A 22,925-nucleotide genomic window follows, 5' to 3' on the forward strand; every position below is an offset into this window, starting at 1 on the left:
TCTGCAGGTTTTGCGTGGTTTTTAACTGCTTATGTTTGAAATTTAACAGCATCCCTTTAGGAAAATAAGGGGCTTCTGCTGAGTAAACAGCCATTATGGGCTACTTTTTCTGTACTGAAGCAGTCAGAGTTAGAACAAGAAATTTCTATTTTATTAACAGTAATTGAAATGAATTCCACCACTTGGACCAGCGTTTATTTTCTGTTAATAAAAATCAGTTTTGACAAAAGTCTGATTCCATTTTTTTACCACCTGCATCTTTTATCTTCCCCACTCTACTGCAAGTGGCCAGAGATGTAATAAATTAGACAGGAATGTGTAAGTGACAACGAGGGGACACGGGAGAGGCTTAGTACCAGCCAGCCGCTATTGCCACTACTGTAACATCATAGAAAATATTTACCAAATTGAGGAATAAAAACTACATGCAGAAGGACAGACAGGCTGCTTGATATCCAGTAAATACGCAACCGGTGCTTGCAAAGGAGGTTTCCACCACAGTCGATGTGCTGTAACACTCAGCCTACAGAAGCCAGAATGACATCTACGGGTGTTTCTTCCTTGCTCCTAACCGTCACCTGCATGGTCACGCCATCTCCTAGCGCAAGCCTGGACCTTACCAGCACATCGCAGCTGCCTCTGTATACACCTAGGGACAAAGCAACATTTCAGAGATTACTGCAAGACAGGCTCAGTGATGTAGTCCTAACCCAGGAGCCAACAACTTGGTGAGTGCAAGACTGATTCACTCTATGGCCAGATGCAGAAAACGGGGAAATGACAAAAAAAAACCCCAAACCCCCAACTCCCCTAAGCTCTCAAGGCCAAGACTGAAGGTTACAGACACTGTCCGAATTAAACAGTCAACAAGTGCTGCTGGAGGGCTAGGGTGATTTAAATAGGTAGAAACCAGAAAGTAGGTAGCTGAAACTCACTTCTGGTTTGAGAAGGCAACACATACTGTAATTCTGCCATGAAGGCAGAGTCAATTGGCTCAGTTAAGGGAGGAATAGTCCTCCTATGCTTCTACTAGAGGGCTTGGAAGTGGTGCTCCTGGAGGCAATTCAGACTGTAGGATGAGCCATCTTCAGTCCCACTTCAACATCACTACGCAGACAGACCTGGAGTTACCAATTCTGCCCCTGAAATAAATTGAGATCTGACCCTTCTGTCATGTTCATTGCATTTTTGTTTTAATAACTGTAACAAAGTTTTGTAGAGTGCTTCACTTCCACCGATTGCACAAAACTGTAAGCTTGGACCACAGTCACCAAACAGGAAGATATGGGTAGTGCAGGCCAATTCAGGATGTGTCTTTAGTGACAGGAACTTGAAAACACGATGGTCCTAGGAACCCCCCTGAGATAACAACAGGCAAGGAATTGTTAGGTGTCTGCTCTGGAAGTTCTTCATTCAAAGGATTCACTACCATTGCCATAGGTAGAGTACCTCCATTCCAAGAGACACAGGGCCTACCCTGAGTACACCCGCCACAGCAGGCTCCAAGTTAGCACCAGCTGCATTCAACTTGCTGGTTTACTTCAGCTTCCTACAGAGAAAAAAAAGCTCTCGAAATAAGAGCAGAATCTCCTAACCAATTTCCCTTCATTTAGTAAAAATCAGTGGGGACATGGAAACATCGAGTTCAACAGCATGAATACTTACCAGCTAAGTAGAGCGTGTGAGAATTTTTGTTCTCTGGCACTTTATCTGATCTCTCACAGGGCTGCATGCCCAAGAACTTGATGATGTTATTGACAGCTTCTGCATTCAGAGATTGAAGAAGAAAATTACCCCCAGGTTGGTGCCAAGCTTTCTGTGAGAACTAGTTTGCAATTAAAGAACATTCTCTGAGCACCCATGTGGCTTAACCATTTCCATTCATTATCTTGGTTGCAGCCCCACCAACACACCTACCTTGCCATGTCCCTTCTGCTGTTTTAACAGCCTAGGAATGCACCCCTCCCTTCAACCAGCCCCAAGCAAGAGAGCACTGCCAGACTTCCACTCACTATAATCCCAACATTGCAACACAAAGCCTTGCTATTGAGAAGTAACATCACATTGGAAGGCACCAAATTCTCCTCCTACCACACTAAATATATCCCCAGCACGGCAGATTTACCAGGATTACTATGTGGGCCACCAATAAAAGGGGAGAGATTATCTCACCGTCAAGGGTTTTAATCGAACTAAGTGCAAAGGTTTCTTCTTTCTCAAAGTCATCTCCCACTTCTTCCCAAGCAGCTGCAAAGTTAGGCTTTAAAACCTTCTGAATGTGATCAGACACAGTCACCTCCAAATCTTCCAACTGACAGAAAAGCAAGGGAGATTTTCAGCTGCCAGTTACAGAAATGATCCTAATCTTAGAAAGGGAAAGAAAGACAAAGAGAGGCAGCAGCATTTTGCCAAGACAACTTTGGCATGCCTGGCTTTAATTTCAAGAAAAGCACGTAATAACAGTGATCACTTATGGTGGTCATCTGTAAAGCTTAAAAAGATTCGCACAAAAACATCTGTGACACTAAAGGTGAGCTGAAAATGGGCCAACCACTTTCAGAGTCAAAGCCCATTCTAGCTCTTACTGGGCATCTGAGGAGAGAGGCTTTCTCAGAATCCAGAAGGAGCTTTTACTTCCTCCAAGCCCAAAAGACAGGCACTTTCCTGAGATTTGACTTTAATTTCAAGGATTGATAACATGAACACAATAAACAGAAGTGCAAATACTTGGGGTGGAAAAAGAGATTGGGCCACAGTTCTGAAAAAAGACAGTGGAAGTTATTCCTTTCTTCCTGTATGTCCCCACAGGGCACTAAAAGTAAACTATTGGCAGAAGCAAGGTTTTGGGGAAGCATCTAAAATAACAAGCTGACATATTTTGCAAATGGCTTTTCAGACAGGCCTTCTCCCCTACTGGCTTCAGATCTGAAAGGAAACTGTCAGCCCAATGGCCACATGTATTCAGAATTAGTGACAAGGGAAAAAAAACAAAAAACAAGTCCTGAACTTACCACATATTCATCATCATAGCCATCATCTTCTGGCACGCCTGTGTTTGGGTCACAGTCTCGAACAGTGAACTTCATTGTGCAACTGAAAGTACAAGCAACTGGGAAGGAGAGAAAAAGCCTGTATAGTTTAGTGCTGCAGTTTCCTCTGCTTGAGCCCTCGCTTCCCAAAGAGAGACCAGAAAGAATGTGCATTAGCTTTGTCTCAGAAGATACAGACACGGCCATGGTCAGAGCACTTTTCAACTTCATATAAAATTTCCCCCCGACTTTAAGATGAAGGCCAAAGGAGGGTCTCAGAAGAGGAGTATGCCAGGGCCACAGGCACCAGGAGACACTCTGCAAGAGTTTATGATCCAAATCCACAGTTCAGGCAATTCAGACTAGTTATAATCTTCCCTGGTATTAAAACAATAACCAAAAAATCCACCCTGTTGATGAGCTGAGTCATGTTAAACCAACTGCAAATCCAATGGCGTTTCTTTTAAGTGTGAATAACAGAAGTAAGAAAGGGAAGTTTTATGCCCAAGAAAATCTCTCATTCTTACATTTCATAGTTGTTTCTAATTCTCTAAAGAGAGGAAAAGTTGCCTTAGTCATATATGTAGAGGCCCAAGCTACTAATGTTTTTTCTATTTGCATTTTCCTTTTACTGATTCTGTTCTTGAATACTATCAACAAACATTCATGTTTTCAAATGTGCTCCTTTCATTGATTCAAGGTAGTAAATTCAGTTTGCTCTATTACCTGCATGCTCTCCAATCCTCTTTAACAACCCATTTTTAATCATCCAATACCACTGATTATTTAAAAAATGTGAATACTATTTTGTAAAAAGCGTATATACTATTTTGCACAACACAGGTTCTACATAAAAAACCAGCACGTGACTTGAGAAAGAAATAGTGCTAGAATCTCAGTATGCACACACCAGATCCTACACCCTAAACATTTTATTTTGTGTTCTCCAAAAACCTCTTTGGAGGGATTTGTCATGCAGAACTACTCCCTTTCAGTAGATACCTGCAGTGGGATCATCCTGAGGAATCTGGACAAGGGTGTAACACATGCCTGGCTGGTTGTAAGCCAGGCTGGGCACTGGGATGCAACAGATGACATCGTAAGCGTCCGATGGCTCCATCTGCACAGTGACTCTCTCTAATAGCTGATCATTTAACGTGTTTGTGCAATCAAACTGCAGAAAAATAATTTGAAAAGGACTTGAACATAGAAGAAACATTTCTAATCAAGAATTTTTCCCCAAATCAGCTCCGCAGCATACAGCAGACATCCTGCATCTTTGATCAAGCCTGCCGTTCTTGCTGAACAGCTTTTCTCTCCAATTTACTACAATTCTTTAACAGATGGCATCATAACCCCCATCCTTTTTTGATCGTTGAGGCAAGCAGCACAGACCCTCTTAACTCTGCCTTGCAACTCCCTTAAGAGAGAAGCTGTCCTCTCCAGGGCACAGCAACAACACCGTTTATGCTACACCAGGCATCATTACGGGCCAACTCCTACTGCACCCTGGCAAAAGCATGTAACTTCTCTTACCTGGAAAACAATGTGATTTGTGAACACGTGTTTAATACAACGAATAAAATACTCCGTTTCTGCTTCCGTGAGCTGCACTGGTTCCGAAGACTTGAATAACGGACCCAAGTTCTTAAACTCTGGAATGGCTGCCAGTTGTTCTGCGCAGAAAGGGAATGAAGATGAAAGACACCTGGTGACAGGCTCGTTCATTGCTCCTGTCTGACCTGTGCTGATCCTCCCAACACCTCAAGCCCTGGAGACCCACTGATCTTCTCTCATACCTTGAAATATATCCTGACGTGAAGGAGCAACTTTCTCAGGCTTGCTGGTCACTAGGGCAATCTCTGAAGAAAAAAAGCAAAGATATTGTGCCGTCAGCTACACCATGAAGGAGTTTTGAATGCCGTTATACTTCCAGGAGAAATTCCTTAACCTGTAGCGTTTCACATATTCTGCTGCAAACCATTGCTGGTTTCTCACACACACACTGAAATATCTCTTCCCTGAGGCAATACTGGATTGTAAAGAGAGGAGAGATGTTTAAGTAATGATGAAGAAACCACACTTCAGTCCAGGATAGCCAGCAAAAAAGCTGGAAGAAGGAGGAGAAAGGCCCCTTCCCCCCCCCCAAAAAAAAAATCCCCAAACCTTTTCTTAAAAGATTGTGCAAAGCCAAAATGCAAGAATTGTGCAAGAACATGGAAGAAAGCCAGTGAAGTGACTAAGCACTTCTGGAAGGGACTTTTTTCAAACATCTATGAACTAATAAATTCTAATTACATACAAACTCCTCTCTGATGACAAGATTAGCAGAATGAATAATGACATTCTTGCCAAACCATACTCCTTTGGAAGAGGTGCCATCCTCCTTTATCTGTAAAGATCAGACAGGCTTGATTCTGCAAAGCCAGTGACACTATAACCCGCATGGCATTCAGCTGAGCCACCTCTGGTCTTGGCCTGACCCTACTAGGGCAGCAGCCAGTTTACAGACATCAAGTATCATTACAGCAACCTGAATGCTTATAGCCTTGCCTACAGCCTATTTAAATGAAACCCAAGTGTTACCTGCTTTCTGTTCAAAGATTGATGCAGTAGCCAGTGGAACTGTTTTCATATCAAAAGGTTTGTCAGAAGGCTCCAGTGTATATTGGTGCAGCGCCTTCTCCATCCCAGGAACCGAGACGGTCAACCCTGCAAAGTAGAAGCACAGGCAGAAAAATTCAGTTTTAATAGCAGGAACTGTCAGAGGCCTATACGCACTATGATATAGGGCTCACAAATGAACAGCCTGAGTTTTGGATTGCCCACTGCAGCAAAAGCAACAAGATGCCAGTCTGAAAAGCTTACCTGTGTCTCAGTTACCTCCCTCTTGAGATGTAAACAAGGAAGATTATTTAAAGAGCTCTTCTCTGTAGCCTGTCCATTGGCTCAGGCTGCAGAGAAAAATTCTTGTGAAGAATCTAGGGTTTACAGCTACATAGATACGGTTTGGACTTTGGCTAATAAAAAGCTGGCAAAAGCATTTCACTTCTCAGTAAACACAAAACATACACTAAGTACTTCAAGATACTGCACAGAATAAAAAAACCCTGCTCTGAATAGGATACAGAAAGTTGCCATTCTAGAGAATACTGCAGTCTAAACAGTTCATGCAAGAAAAGTAATCTTGCAATAGTCTTAAATGTTAAGTACTCTGCTTGCATGAGCTTTCAAGTACAGACCGTAAAACATTTTTATAACCAACCCTGGCAAAAAGGTACGCCATCCTCATTTTGTGGTGAAGAAGATAGAGGTTAAGAAAATTGTCCCAAAGTGAAGGAACAGGCAGTGATGAAAAAAGCCCAATCCATACTCTTACTCCATTTCCTAGACAATCCTTCCCTTATTTTGTTAAATCTGCCATTGTCAGTTATCACAAGTACTTCACAGGAAAGCATTAGGGCCTGAAAAAACACGCAGTTCTATCCTTTCGAGTTATTCTGATCCAAGTTACATTACAGAAAACTACTCTCACAGCAACAAAGCCCACCCATAATACAGAATGTGAAATTGTGAAATAACAGCTCAGGCTTCTTTCCTTTCCATCACTGACCATTAAAAATATAGGCAGCATTCAGTGCTATCTGCCTCTGTTGCAGTACATTCAAGTAGAATGTTGCTCTGTCCCGAACTTCGTCATCGCTGTCCATCATGCACCTGTTTTGGGGAACAAGAGGACAGCAGTAAGCTCAGGACATTGTGAGAGCTGAGCTAAAAATGGCACTGACCAGCTTTGACCCAATACTGCAATGACAGTCTGAGTTCCCTCAAGAGATTTTCAAATTATGCAAAAAAAAATGTTCATACAACATAGGAGTTGAAGTTTAACATGAAGTTTATATGCAAGTGTCGTATCAGAAAACTAAGATTAAAGGAGACATGTATGTGAATTGTTAACACCATGCACGCTTGCTAGATTATAAAATACACACTTGCATTTTATGGCTAATAATTCTGATGAGCACCATGTGGTTGCACTTTTTTTTTAAACAGCATTCTTTCACAATAGAACAAAACCAAAAAAAATAGATAGATTACGAAAATAAACATGTTAAAGGTGCTTTCTATTTCAAACTGAGAAAATGGTTGTGTGCTCAAGTATTCACCTAGCATTTTCAATTATAGCAGGTGGTAGATAAAGAGAGATTCTCTCCTGGCAACTTCCTTCCCTCCCCACCTTGCTCAAGTCACTTCTTGCAGTTGTAATTCACTTGCACCTCCACTGAGGTTGCCTTCTGCCTGAAGCACTTCATAATTTGAATTATCCCTCACACCACAGAAGCCAGTCATGGCATGGGTTTACACTATAGTGCTATACAAATAAAGAACATGATCTTTATGGTACAGACAATTTAAAAAGGCTGAGTGGTCTTAAGAGACACAAACCTGTGAAATGGGAACTCCTGAGATCACTACCCAGCCATATATGAAAGTTATTTAGGAGTAACATGGAAATACACTTTCTTGCTTCAAGGGACGAAAAAAGGTACACATACACTAAACCACTGTAGATTTATTACCCAGTGAGGAAGGTTCTCAGACCAGATTACTATCAGATGTTTTCCTTACTAATCACACATCTTTCATTTGCTTATCTCCAGCAGTGCTGTGCTGCCCCCAGCCAGGAAGGAAGGGTGGAGGACAGCCATCTCCCAACTCCTCTGCCGGTATGTTGTGACAACCCTGGTGCAAGTTCTGACCTGGTCTTAGCTTGTTTCTCTGTGGAGCCAGACCACCCAGCATCACCAACAAGTTCAGCACACGCACAGCCATACCCACTCACCTCTGCAAAAGCACCAAGATGCTCGGAAGAAGATTCTCATTCTGGGCACCAAACTTTGCTAGCGCACTTACAGCGGCTAGAGAAGAAAACAGGGAGATGTCAGATGTGTGCTCAAGCTATATGCAGACACATTCTTGCAGTCACGATTCCAAGCACTGTGCATACTGTTGTCCCGAGGTTCCAATTTACACAGGTTTTCACTTGGACACCATAAAAGTTTTAGTGTTATGGAAAGACGAAACTGTTTCCATATTTTCAAAAGGAAACCGAATCATGGAATAGTTTGGGTCGGAAGGGACCTTTCAAGGCCATCTAGTCCAACCCTCCTGCAATAAGCAGGGACATCTGCAACTAGAGCAGGTTGCTCAGAGCCCCGTCCAACCTGACCTGGGATGTTTCCAGGGATGGGGCATCGACCACCTCTCTGGGCAACCTGGGACAGGGTTTCACCACCCTCAGTGTCAAAAACGTCTTCCTTAAATCTAGTCTAATCTACTCTCTTTCAATTTAAAACCATTACCCCTTGTCCTATCGCTACAGGTCCTGCTAAAAAGTCCCCACCTTTCTTCCAAGCCCCCTTTCAGCCCTGGCAGGTGCAGTAAGGTGTCCCCGGAGCCTTCTCTTCTCCAGGCTGAACACCCCCAACTCTCTCAGCCTGTCCTCACAGCAGAGCTGTTCCAGCCTTCAGATCATTTTCGTGGTCCCTGTCTGGACCCGCTCCAACAGGTCCAGAGGGTTTTGTGTCAGGGAATAACAGAACAAGATGAGCTTAACAGACCTTCAATTCTGTTCCGAGAGAACTCTCTAACTGATAAGGTTAGTTCAAGCTCCATGGCTCATTCCAGTTGTTGATCCCTCTGCCTCAGCTGTAGCTCCCACCCTCAGATAAATCTTTTTCACACACAGGGGTGACATGCATCCAGTGATAACCAGGGCCAGGCTGCATCCAATGACTTCACAAGGAGCTGAAACCCCTCAACAACCACTTAGAGCTGCCTGTCCAAACTAATCTAATTTCAGCTCAGCATCAGCTTGAAGAAATTCCACATATAGAAAGAAGAGAAAGCTCTGTAAGGATGTACAAGCTTTATGGCCTTGGTGGTTAAAAAAGAATTTGTATTTTTACAACAATGAAGTTTCTAGAGAGTATGCTCTCTGAGGGATGCTTCTCATGCGGTCCTACATCAGAATTAGGATAACGAAAAGAGCTGTCACCAAATATCAAATGTAATCTGGACCACACTGTATTTGCAAGCCCATTTTGCTTCCTCTCGTCCAGTAGTACTTCCTCTCCTAAGACGCAGGAGATCAAGCCGATGCTGATATCCCTGCAGTGCAAAGTCCCAAGTGTGAAAAAAGGCTGAACACTAAAGGGTTTCTTGTAAAGACTCTGCAGGAAGGAAGTATCAGTCTGCAACACGCATCCAAGGAGGAATACTGATCTTGTGGGAAGGAGATTTCCGTAGAAAAAGATGACAGTCTATAGCAGACAATTATGCAGCTTAGGGAAGTAGCAGCATCCCCTCCTCATGTATTCTCTCTTGACTTTTGGGAGACATTTAAAGAAGGGACTAGCAGCTAATATATTGCTTATGTTCTGCAAAGCAGGAGGACCAAGTGCTGACACTAAGATGATATGAGAGGTTTAAATGCACTGCAGTTTAAACTTCACAGCTGATGCATGTAAGAGCCAGCTCTTCACAGTGCCTGTGGAGTAACCACTGCCTCCCACCCCCAAAACCTAGTTTCAGCCCCGAGATTTCTAGCAGAGCTCAGACACCACAGTCAAGCATTTGAGCTGAACTCACCAGCCCTCACAGCCTCGTTCTCCAGCACCACCCTGTTGAATATGAAGCGGATGTACTTGGACGGGGATGGAGTCCTCGGCCCCTCTTTCCCCAGCAGGTGCAGGATCTTTGTGGCCAGGACAGTATGTTCGCAGTCTTCTATGAACTCGCAGAGGTGAGCCAAGCCCGATTCCTTACTCTCAGGATTCTCCTCAATGATGCTGATTATACAGTCCACAATGGCTCGCTTGTACTCAAAGCCACCCTGGGAAAAGGAAATCAAGGGCACTGACCTGGCAGGGAGAGCTCAGACCACACTGAATTCTCACACTTCAATTACACCTCTCCATTGAGAGAAACAAGCATTTCTACATAAAGAGAAAAGAGAAGGCATGCTGGATGACCTAACAGGTTCTCCCCAGTCCTCCCTGACCATAAAGACACATCATCTGAACATCTCTTCAGATCAGGTTTTGATGTACCAGCTCCAATTCATAAGCACATTTCAGACAGGTCCGAACCACAAGATAAACAAGGTCTCGGTAATCAGTCAGGCCCCATCATTGCTGTGTACCCACTGACATAAAACAGAAGAGACCCTTCATACCGTCTATCGGAGCTACCTGCCAATAACTACACAAGGGAAGTTTTGAACATACATCATCCCTGAGCATATTGGAGAGGAAGGTCATCATGACGCTGTGTTTCCGAGGGTATTTCTGGCACAAAGCACTGATAGCCTGTACTACCACTACCTGCAAAACAACAGAGAAGAATGTTAGCCACGTGCATTTATTTTTCTATGAAGAATACAAACTTCTCACTATCTCAAGTTGTCACCTTGACAGATTAAATTCATGTACAAGAAGGATAAAAATGAGGTGGTAGACTCTCAGCATAAATGTGTTAACAACCTTGTGCTAGCATGCTACAAGACCTGGCTCTGCTAGAAGGACTGTAATTTAGGATGGACTACATTAATTCAAAAGCTTCCCCTCACTTCCTCTGCCCAGTGATGATCTTGACCTAATTCTAGCTTAACTAGTTAAATTTCGTCATTAAGGCTCTTTGCAATTCTAAATTTATCTAATACTTATTTCCTTTTCTTATAAAAACCAAGAACTTAAGACCACTGTACACCAGTCAACATTGACTTTGTAGAGACATGCTATGCACCTCAAGGCAACTCCATGGTGTAAAATGGATGGGTACAAGTGAACTACCATCTTTAACCAAGTTATACCTGAGTTCATGCTGACTAAACTTGACAAATTAGGTTGAAATTTACAGTTCACACTATTTCCTAGCTATGTATCAGACTGAAGTGACATAGACTTAATCAGAACAGTTAAAATCCCTCTTCCTCTCCAAAGAGGCAACCAGAAGGCAGTACAACGTTTTGCAAGATACTGCACAGGAGCCAGGAATCCAAATGACATTCATACTTTCTTGAAGTGGTGGGAGGAAATAACACAGTATATTTAAGCTGGAAAGCAGAGGACTACACCTTCTGAATTTCAAGCTGGCTTTGCTCTATCAGACTAAGTCACTGAAGGATTAACAAATGGGAAAAGCTTCATAAAAACAAGAATGGGAGAAAAACCTGCAGCTGGAAAGAGCAGAGGCCTCCAATGCCACACCTTAAACTCATCTGATATTTCTGACACGAAGGAAGAGATCTGTTTCATAAGCCTGTCTACACTGCTCTCACTCCCTGTCTTCAGCAGGGTGGTGATGGCGAGGGTAGCGATACTGCGGTTGGAGTCAGTGATGAGGTTTTCCAGGTCCAGGTTGCAGGCAGTGACTGCAGATGGATGCTTCATGGCCACCTGTGAAGGAAGCGATTCCAAAATTATATGGAGGCAAAAACATCCTACAGTTCAAAGCTTTTGATGGGGCAAGGATTAAACCCTGTATTTTTTTCAAGCACTGTGTTGTTCCACAAGGATTGCAACTAAACCTGCATCATATGACTGCTGGCAGGATGCAATCAAAGCTCAGGTTCTTTTGCGTCAGCATGGATTTGACAGCACAGAACACAAACTGCTTCTGTTGCAGCATGCAGCTTTGATATCAGAATGTTATTTCCTTCACACACATCCTAGTCACACTTTTTGTAGTATTAAATATCTGAGACTCTGCTTCCTTACAGCTGAGAGCTCACAGATTATCAAACTACAGCTTGTTATAGCTCTGTGGTCCAGAAATGAGCAAACATAGCTTGAGTGCAGGAAAAATTTCTGTCACATCAGGAGATTTGGCATGGAAAAGCCAATTCTCCAGCACAGAATATTTCCAAATACAGTAATCACAAGAGCAGTCGTCTACTTTAGGTAACACACCATTAAGCACTGAAGTCTGTCTTCCTCTGGTGCTCAGAGATTTATGTTTGTTTAGAAGGTTTTAGAAGCACTCACTTTATTAAGGGTCCGTACAGCTGCATATCTCAAGACAGGTTTGGGAGAACTACAGAAAAGCTGCAGCACTGAAAATAAAAAGAAAAAATAATCAAGAGAAATAACTTGCAACAAAATGTTACAGAGTAGAGACTGTTTAACAAAAACCAGCTCCGAGTTATTGCAACTCTAGGCACCTGTAATGTCTGGGGAGCAGAAGGTGAGACCCCTCACGACACACAAAATGAGGAAAGGGAAACCGCCTTGTGCCAGCACGTTGATACTGAGAGGTGCAAATAGTTTAGTCAGAATGCACCACAGCAGAAAGCCAGATACAGTCTCTTTCAAGGAAAGGGAATAGAGAGGAATGCCTAATGTATCCCCATCAAACTACGTGCTGCTAAGCATTCATGTAGCTCTATTCACAATTTAGCACCAGCTTCACAAGCAAGTTGAAAAAAAGCCTCCTGTTTTTCAACTTGTATCAATAATAGGTGGTTTGTGTAGTCATCTGTGGCACATCTGTGCTATCAAGTTCTCCTCTACTTTCCCTCCCACCCCAACTTCCTGCAGCTGGAAAGAGGCAAGTATCACCCGGTGCCACCACTACTGCCCATTCTCTAGAGCTGTGGATGAAATGGGAAAAAGGAACCAAGCTGCTTCTCATCCAAAAGCCCTCTAACTTGGGGACAGTAAGAAAATTCAGGTTCTGAGTCCAGTATTTCAGTTACTCTGTGCTCTCTCTGACATGCTTTACCACCCTTTCTTCCAGCTGCATCTGCAGTACACAGGACTATGACCAACCTGAAACAGCCGGTGCCAGCTCCCTGGCTGTGCAGTTTGGGAGATGGATGATTGCAGAAGCAGCTTCGTAAATAACCATTTCATGCTTATTCCGCAGACAGCTCTCAATGAAGTCAAACAGTGGACTTTCATGCCTACACACAGAAGACATTTCACAGTATAATGCTGAATTACGTACAAACCGCTTAGCCTGCATTTCTGAGAACTTGACAGAAAGCACAGCAAACACGCTGGCTTTCATGTTTCCTACACCGCCAGATTGCTCAACTCATACTTGAGCTCTAAACTTCCTATTTACTGTTACTCTAGTTGTCTTCGCATTATCATCTTCAAGCTAGAAATGCTGCGTTCTAGAAATAAATATTTCACTGTTAATCACATATCACACACCACTAACAGAAATTTCCACTGATAGAAGAATTTCATTAGGAGGTGAACTTCTTAGGTGATCTACTCTCCTCTGCTAGTGCGAGATCAGAATAAGAGAGATCCTTCTATTTATATCCCCATAATATAAGTAGATCCTTATTGCATTTGAAATGCATCTAACTAGACAAAGTACAAAACATTCCACCTCTTGGAGAGCATTCTGCAATTTTAATCCTGCTCTCAGCTGAGTTTTGGTGGTGTGGTGCTAAAATTAAAAAAAAAAAATCAAACCCCACCACACAACTGCCACAAATACTCACACTCAGTTCAGTCTAGCATTCTGCTTCTATCCATTTATTTTTAACACTACAGTTCTCTCTGTCTGCATGTAGATTTCCACAAACTTTAAAAAAATGTGAATTTCCTAGCTACTGTTTACCTCAAACTATAATTAGTTTTGTAATTCACATGCTGCCTCTTACTCACCCCTCTTCGGATTCCTTCAAGAGCTTGCTTGCAATTCGGATCAGCATGCAGTAGGCAAACTGGGATTTCAGTCCAGATTTAGTGAACTTATTCAGCATCTTCGAAACTGCAAGGCGATCATTTTTTCTAAGGTGATAGAGTAGCCCCAAAGCATGATACTAGGAAATCAGAAACAGAGGTGTGCAGGTATTGAATACACAATGCAGTTGGAAAAGTCAGACTGTAAGACAGAAAAGAGGGCTAATAATCACTGTTTCCTAGCAGAAATACCTTCTAAGCTCAAATGATTGGAGTTTCCTGACAAGTTACAAAGATCTGCAGTACTTCCTTCCCCTTCCTGTCCACTATAAGACAGCCTCAACATATTTCTGAAGATCAAAAGAGCCATGAAGTTAGTTTACTCCCTTTTCTCCCCATTAAATGTCAGAACTTCAAAGCCTTCAGCTTACTAAATTATGTTGCACAATAACATTTGCATTTCTAGTACACTCAATATCCAGGATATCCCAAGGCCTTTAAGTGACAGTTGACCTTATAAAAATCCTCGAGGCATTTACGGTGAAAGTACAAAGGAACACTTCTAGTTGCTTGCCAAATTGGTTTAGGTTTTTTTGCCACAATACTGATTCACAGTAAGGCTTAATGAAGCTGCTAACTGCGCAAGAACAAAGCTCATTTTAGAGACTTGTTTCTGATCATTAGTCTGTAACACTGACTGAACATACAGAATACTTTCATTTCCACAGTTGTTTGGAATATTTATGCAAAGATTTTGCTAATATGGGCATCTTACTGATATTTGGGCTAATCTCTGTGGTCCTGTAGCAACTGGCAAATTTTCCAAAGGCCAAGACAAAAGCTGCTGGTGTTCTGAGAGTCAGTGAGATAATTTCTTAAGCTTTTTGAAAATTCAGATTCAAAGCTCTTCTGCAACAACTACTGGGAAACAGTCAGCAGCATCCTAGCTATCAGAAGGTTAGCAGGGAAAGGGCAGAGGACTGCACTAAAGAGCCAGCTCAATTAAGAATCTTCCACTGGGATCATGGAGAAACTTGTGATAGTCAAGTTGTTTCCCTCAAGTCACAATTCTTGTTTTTAAAAGAATAAGGGCAAAAGGAAAACCAGTTACTTTTTCTAAAGTTATTTTACGAACTCACAGAATACCATTAAAACTCTGTAGTGTGTTTACAGCTTCCTGCGACAACCACCCTCAAACATACCTGCACCATGATGTTGTCACTAGAAGCTGCTTCTTGAGCTTCGTTGATCCACCGTTTGACTACATCATAACTGATCTTCATCATATGCTGGAAGAAGCCACAAATTGAGACTGCAGACAAACTAACATCAGAAGCACAGTGAAGTACCATAAGCCCTGTTTTCAGTTTTTAAATTTAAAGACTTTGAGGCAATCTAGGGCTTTGCTGCATACTACAGGTAACAAAGAGTAACTCCCAAATACATAGTTTGTATGGATGTGCTTGTTTCACAAAGAGAAAAGTAACTCCGTGAGTTTTTGTGTATGTTCAAACAAGACAAAAAGACGATACTACAAGAAGGATGCTGAGGTGCTGGAGCGTGCCCAACAAAGCTGGTGAGGGGTCTGGAGCACAAGTCTGATGAGGAGCGGCTGAGGGAACTAGGGTTGTTCAGTCTGAAGAAGAGGAGGCTGAGGGGAGCCCTTATCGCTCTCTACAACTACCTGAAAGGGGGTTGTGGTGAGGTGGGGGTTGGTCTCTTCTCCCAGGTAACCAGCAATAGGACGAGAGGAAATGGCCTCAAGTTGCACCAGGGGAGGTTTAGACTGGATATTAGGAAAAATTTCTTCACCAAGAGGGTGGTCAAGCATTGGAAGAGGCTGCCCAGGGAGGTGGTGGAGTCACCATCTCTGGAAGTGTTCAAAAAATGTGTGGATGTGGTGCTTTGGGACATAGCTTAGGGGCATGGTGGCTTTGGGTTAACAGTTGGACTTGATGATCTTGAAGGTCCTTTCCAACCTTAGTGATTCTGTGATTCTAGGACAATTCACCTGCCTGTGGTTAGTCCAGTAGGAAGACTTCAGCTGTCAGCATTAATACAGCTTTGTTTGCACCCTCGGGGTCCTAACACAGGTTCTACTCCACCTCATCAGCTGGACCTCTTACTTCCTGCTCTGTCTTCTCGATTTAAGAATGCAGCCAGCCTCTTTATCCTATGCACTTATAAACCACTGTTTTTCCTCAATCTCAGTCTCAGACTACCATGCTTTCACTTGTATTCTCTTTAATAAAAACATTATCCTAACAAGATCTTTTCCAGCCTTTTCTCCTAAACAAGGGAGAGAAAAACACATCTAGCCCTCCTACTACATATTAGCAAAAATAATCTTGAATGGCAGTCTTATCAGGGCAGCAATTTCATGGATTTGTTTTTTGCAGAGCACAGAGCAGACTGCTTTTAGTTCCTGTTACAGAACTCACACGCTCTTTCAGAGTCATCAGTGTTAGTTCTTCCACAGCACAAGTTGTTTCTACTTACTCTCACCAAACTGATCAGCACCTTCACAGTCCTCAGTGTGCTTGACTTCTCAAAACAAACAAGGCCCCTCCCCAGAGAAATTAGCGTTCTACGCTAACTGCACAGAGAGATGACTGAGCACTTTGCACACAAAAGACTGATGTAGTCTAAAGCAAGAGAATGCTAAGGAAGGAGTTTGAGAAGACAGAGTCTGCTTGAGACAAAGGAAACTCCATCGCTACTATTTTTTGTTTATTTTCCAGTGAGGAGATGGAGAAGGGTTATCTCAAAGGAAATGGAGATGAAGAAAGAACAAAACAAAGGCCAGGCAGAGCTACAAATGCAGCAGACTAGCCTTCCCAACCACAACACAATGCACAGATTTACAATAATCTACTGCTTTACTTACTAAGGAAGACACCAGTGCAGAACTAGACACACTGGGAACTTTGTCCACAATGGCTTGCTTCATGTATCTCTCAATGGCTTGTAACATTGTACCCTATGAAAGGGAAAAAGAAAAGTGTTGATACTCTGGAGGCAGAGCATAAAAGCAGTATAAGGCAAAAATATATGCACGGCATATTCAAAAGGCCCTCAGAAAAAGTCTTGAACTAACTCTGAAAACACGTAGTTCTGCAAGGGAGACATGAGTATCAGCTGCCCAGTGCTGAAGGTTCACTGACATGACCAAAGTCTACAGCAAAGCAATCTCAGATCAGAAACCAGAGCTCCAAAGCTCCTGCCTTCTAACTCCACGTTTACAGTGCTACAGCTCCACAGAGTTCCTCACACCTGCAGAGAGCTTCAGAGCAGCCCTCCCTAAAGCAGCAGTTCCATTACTACTATAAGAATACACCTTGCAAGGGAGCAGTGTTTCTATTTTAAACACACTCATCTCTCCCACAACAGTGATGCGATTTGTACTTACATCAGTGATCCTGCAGAGCGCTCTGATGGCTGGGCCTCGGTATACATCTTCCTTCCCTGTCATGTCTTTGGTCAAACTAAAATAATCAAAGACACCCTGTTAACACTTCTTTAATATCTGGATGTCTTGGTCTTTTTATGACATTCACCTCATGTCATTTAGCTGTTCTTCCAGCTATTACCACATAACTGCTAAGCTCCAGTATTGGCTAGAAACAACTTCTTAATAATTAGCTATTTGAAAATTATTAACATCAGATTCTGTGGAAATACAGAACATTACAAAATGCATAGTCCATAATATTGCTTTGCCACGGGCCTGGTTTATTTAGGTCCACCATTCTCCTTCTTAGTGGTGGTGTTCTTTCTACCACATGAAATTTTGGGTTAGATAATTGTGAAGTTCAGTTTGCTGAACGGATTTTTAAAAAATATATAAAATAAAGCAATTGCTTAGCACATGCCACAGATCCAATTTTTTCTCTCACAACAACTGTAACGTCTACTCTGTAGTCAAAAAAAATTGGTAGTTCAGCTGGTGGACGGAACTGATCTTTGCTCTGCTTTTCCCTAACTGCTCTGACAGCAAACTGAAACAGAAGTCACAGCCTAAGCTTTCACAAAACCATCAAGCACTAATAATTTAAAAAAACAAAACAAGAAAACAAAGTAGCAACCAACTGATAAACTGTAGGCAAGCCTCTTGCTTTTTTATAAAAGCCTAAGAACACAGTAGGAAGAAATTAACATTTCATATGGTGACACATACCCTGTGTCATGGAACAATTTGTTTTCCCTTGCTGTATCCTTTATAAGAAAAAGATAGCAGATAAAAACAAACACATTAAGATGCTGCTACTTGTTTCAGAGCTCTGATACTGTGTTTTCTGTAGGTTCTACTACCTGCTTGTGACAATGATGACGTCCTCAGAAATATTGGCCATCTCTTTGATAGTAAGGTAACACATTCTTCTAAGGGTTTGCTGTGAAAATGTATTGCAGAAAACCGTTAAAGCCAACAGCAATTATGAATAAACACTCTAGAAGTTTTAAAAGTTCTATAAACTAAAGAGTTACAATATTTAACTTTAAAAGTTAAATAAACTTTAAATAGAACACCCTCTTCCCTGCTTCTATACAAAGTTATAAGCACACAAGTAAAGCCATGTTTGATAGCTGGATAACAGCCTTACTCCCTGTTATCAATCAAACCAGAAGAGTAAGAAATATGTACCTTGTAAAATAAGACTGAAAAAAACGAAACCCACATGTTGATTATGAAGGAAGTGATACATCATGTCTGTATGCAGAAGCCTCACAATTATCAGTTAAAAGCTTTAAAAACAGCTTCTTCTGATCTATTTGTTATTGTAAAAGAAAAACAGAAATATGCGAAGAGCACTGACACTGTAATTCTTTGAAAGTAAATGACATTTACATTTTCAAAAAAACCCTACTTTCTAAAATGCAGATATGAGAAAGGTGTCAAACAGTCTGTACTTCCAAAATTTTCACTCCATCTTTAAACAGTTACATGTGCAACCTTCCTCAGCCAAATCTCTAAAAACCTGAAGTGCCAGTTCATTTTTAACAAAAATTAACAAGACCCATCACACAAAGCATACTCCTCAGAGTTCTTACACTCTCTGCAAAAGAGATCAGAGAAGGACTTTACATTGGGCAAAGTCCAACGTTTAATCCAGCATTTTTAGGATGTTCTCATCCCTTGACTCTATGCTGATTCATGAACAAAGTAAGTTGTTCTAGAGAACTGCAGTATTGGATCTACAGGCAACTTTTAAATTCTATTTTGAGTTAAGCAGATGGGGATTATTTGCAAGTGTAAAAAACAGTCATAAAATTACACTGATTTGTATATTAAGGCTTTCTATCACTATTCACATTCTTTACAACAGTAATTCAACTCAGAAAAAACCCTACCACCAAAACCAACCTGCAGAAGTAACCATGTTATTACTCAGTCATTTGTTTCCAAACCATGAATTGCCTTCAGCAAGTACTTTGTGTGCAGAGCTTGTTTTCGGAAGTACTTGCCTCACCTTCCTCCCACCTCCCAATATGCAACTGTTTTGTAATTACTGCAAATTCAGACAAAACCAGGGAGGCAGCAAGCAGTAAACACTAGGTACTTACATCATTTGATTGAAATAATCTGGTCATTGCAAAGAAAGCTTCTGTGGCTTCAGTGGTTCCAAAGTGTTCACCCTGAAAGTAGCATAAAAGCAGCAAGCAAAAAAACCACTGTCATTATCTAGCCACCTCCACCTTTCAACCCCCACTTCTAACACCTACTCACACAGGAAGAATCTTTTCTTTTTAGACTTCTTCTCATGTGAGAAACGGTCCCTCCCTCACCTTGTGTTTCTTGGTCAGTACATACCACTATTATCTACTTAGTTTCAATATAAATGCCATCCACAGTGGTGGAATAGTTTGATGAGTAGCCTGTGTTCCCTCTTTCGACATTAGTGTGTCAGCAGTTGGTTTTGTGTCATGCTTGTTAACCAGAAGGTTCCCCTTGCTTAAAGGGATCTGCTTAAAGATGACTGGTGCCAGTTAAGACTGAACAGCATAGGTCTCTCCTAACTGATCATAGCTCTATGTTAAATACAGCCTGACATGGAGGAAACCTGATCTATGCGGATACCTTCCTTATCACACTTCCAATTTCTCCCCGACCAAAAAGACACCTTCCACTTCATCACTTCCTATGTTCTTACCTTACCTCAGTTATTCCTACTTTAACTAGGCAAACACAAGTGGCTCTCTAATTGCACAGTGCTGCAGTGATGACAGACCGACCAGCAACTCTCACTTGGCACTCAGAAAAAAAGTCTTAAAAGCTTCAGTGACACACATCTTACTCACCTTAGTGGCAAAGTCAGAAGGGGAGAACATAACACTACAGCATAAACACTCCATTTCTGACCTCCTTTAGACCTACCTCCCAAATCTGACAGGAAGAGGTATAAAACTTATTTCACAATGAAAATTATCAGAAATTAGCCTCAGGAATATGCATTCTGGCTGGGAAAAATGATAACAGTTACCTGGTTCAGCAAGTAAAGGATCTTGGTAAGGATGTGCAGGCATCTTCGTGGATTTATAGGAGTCTCATTAAAGATACGTGCCTACAAACACAGCATAAATACTGTATTACAGTGTAACCCAACAATAATAATTTCTCTTTCACCATAAAAAGTAAATAAATTTGTAACCAAGTAGCTTATAACTTTTTTCATTCTAAAAACTCATCCCAGCGACCATATTCCTGTCATTCAGCTCATCATGTTTAGCTCACTGGACAGGCAACCTGAACAAAGGACAATGACTCGGTTTACAATCTGGAACTAGCAAAAATACTTTAAAATAAAAGCATAACAACTCAATACCTTCCATACTCTCTGTAGCCCAAAAGTTACTTAGCATTAGCCTGTAGGAACACAAAATTGAAATTATTAAGTTCCTACTTATAGCTCTTTGCACCCACCAAAATTCCCCATTATTTAACCACATGTTCACCTCATCACTTGCAATCATTCTTGGAGTACACGAAGAGAAGCAAGAAAACCTGTTGCCCAGTATGTTGAATGAGAGTAGGAAAACAGGCAGACCACCTCTTCAGAAAGAGCACCCTGAGATCCCGCATGCCCACACTGGAGGCAGAAGCCACACATAATCTAATTACTACACATAAACCCCTCATAGAGGATGTAATTTACAGACCCTGTGATTTTAAACTGTGATTTTAAATTTACTGTATGAATTTAGCCGTTCACATTCCCCCAGAGTTGCACTGTAAAACTTGCTTAAGCTATTAACACTTCCTGAAGGCGGGGGGGGAGGGGGAGATAGTTAAATGGTATTATATGATGATTATTCATACCTCCTGAAGTACAGCACTCTTCTCCAAATGTTGGAAAGGATTAGAGCCACTACCTGAGGAACAAAAGAGGCCTCTCAGTTAAGGAAATGCATTCTTCACAAAAAAACCCAGAACCGAACATGCAGGAACAGCCTCTAAACTTTACAAAAACACTTCAATGCTACAGTGACATTTTTGGAATAACTGATGTACCTCATCAACAGCTTTGAATCCACTTTCTTAAGTAGTGTATTCAGAGCTACAGGGAAAAAAAGGAAGGGGCACTTTCCACAGAGCTGGAAGGCGAGGAAGAAAAAAGGTGTTTACTAGTAAATTTGCCTTAATACTGCCTTTACATAAATCTATTTACGCTTTTCTTTTTCTTAGTCCCTCTATTTTTGCTCCTTCAGCACTGAAGGTATCAGGACAGACCTGGTGATCAGGATCTAAAATAGAAGTATATCGACCAATGCACCACTAAAATGGGCTACTCAGCAAACTCCAAAAACAGTCTGGCTACAGCATATCACTAAATAATTAATGCTAAGCTATCTCCATACTGTAACTTCTCAGCTTTTTAACAGTCCACATCCAGCCGTTGAGAGTAATTAATTTTTTTCGAGATGACACTTCTCTGTCAGCAGCACGCAGAGGAGACCAGCTTTCAAATCCACATATACAGTGAAACCACCTCTCAGAGTCACCATTACAGACACGTAAATCCATCCAAACCCTTACTACTGATTCCCTCTAGCAGTAATTTTTTATTTTCAGTTCATTCATTCTTCAGTTCTCACATCCCAAGCAAAAGGAAACTGGGAATGAAACTCAACCCAGCTGGGCACAACTTGTGGTTCAGAAGACCTCTGAGCAGCAGCAATAGAAAATTCAAGACGACATCAGTTACTACAGACAACCTGAACTTAATTTCCAGACGATTTTGTGGAGTGAAAACGTGCAGATGACGGCTTCATTTACATCTACGCCTAATGCGATGGGTTTTTATCCCGCCCGTCAGGTAACTGAGCACAACCGCTCCTGACACGATCCAGCCTGCGTGTGGGGACGGCTGCCGCCCCGCTACCGAGCAAAGGAGCGGCCCCCGATCAAGCCCCGCTTCTCCTCACCACGGCGGGGGCGGGAAGAGGCCGCCAGCTGCAGCCCGCAGGGCTGCGGGCAACCGGTTCCTTCCAAGCGCGGCCTCGGGGGGCCGAGGGGATTCCTGCAGGCCGCAGATCATCTTGAAGGCCGGGGGAGGCCAGGGCACCGGAGAGCAGGTGGGGCCTCTTTCCTCAGCGACGGCTGCAGACCACAGCGCGCGCTAGGAGCTTAAAGATCGCTCCCTTCACGGCCGTACCGCCACGCCCGCCCCTGAGCCCGCCCCCAGCTTCCTCCCCCGCACCGCCGCCGCCAGCCCCGTACCGGACTCCTCGTCCTTCTTATCAAACTTCTTAATCATGTCGCCGACGCTCGCCCCCCTCCCTTCGAGCCGCACTGCCGCGGGAGTTCCCGCCGGAAGGCCCGCCTCCCCGCCTCCCGCTTTGCCATGTGATTGGGCTACGGCACTATCACTCAAACCCCAGCGCTCTGAGGGCTGTGCGTTACTTCCGTCTCTCCGAGCCACGCCCCCCTCCCGCGGCTGAGGGGGCGGGGCTGAACCAGGCCGGGTTGAGGGCGCCTCTTAAAGGAGCCGCGCCGCCATTTTGTGAGGGGATGTTTAGCCCGGGCTGGTTGACTGACTGACGGGCAGACAAGCAAGCAAGCAAGCAAGCAAGCAAGCAAGCAAGCAAGCAAGCAAGCAAACCATCTGAGCCTTTTGGCAAAAAAAACCCTGCACGCTTCAGCCACCACCTCCCTTCAGAAGTGGGGGGCGAGGCGCCTTTGCCCAGACGCTGAGGT

General features: G+C 42.7%; 1 protein-coding gene across 1 annotated transcript; it reads right to left on the reverse strand.

The window, feature by feature from the left end:
* Positions 1 to 518: 518 nt before the first annotated feature.
* Positions 519 to 22,485, reverse strand: COPG2 (COPI coat complex subunit gamma 2; the record flags this gene model as incomplete). Its single annotated transcript, XM_082001820.1, has 24 exons — positions 519 to 649; positions 1,666 to 1,764; positions 2,173 to 2,311; positions 3,012 to 3,109; positions 4,032 to 4,203; positions 4,566 to 4,705; positions 4,829 to 4,891; positions 5,616 to 5,741; positions 6,643 to 6,746; positions 7,873 to 7,948; positions 9,681 to 9,924; positions 10,319 to 10,414; positions 11,300 to 11,488; positions 12,077 to 12,144; positions 12,860 to 12,993; positions 13,715 to 13,872; positions 14,935 to 15,021; positions 16,620 to 16,712; positions 17,142 to 17,217; positions 18,044 to 18,123; positions 19,295 to 19,366; positions 20,212 to 20,292; positions 21,048 to 21,100; positions 22,449 to 22,485. 24 exons carry the CDS (start codon positions 22,483 to 22,485, stop codon positions 519 to 521), a joined length of 2,616 nt encoding a protein of 871 aa, XP_081857946.1.
* Positions 22,486 to 22,925: the final 440 nt, after the last annotated feature.

The sequence above is a fragment of the Phaethon aethereus genome (assembly GCF_964289735.1).
Source record: "Phaethon aethereus genome assembly, chromosome: 1".
NCBI classification, from domain to species: Eukaryota; Metazoa; Chordata; class Aves; order Phaethontiformes; family Phaethontidae; genus Phaethon; species Phaethon aethereus.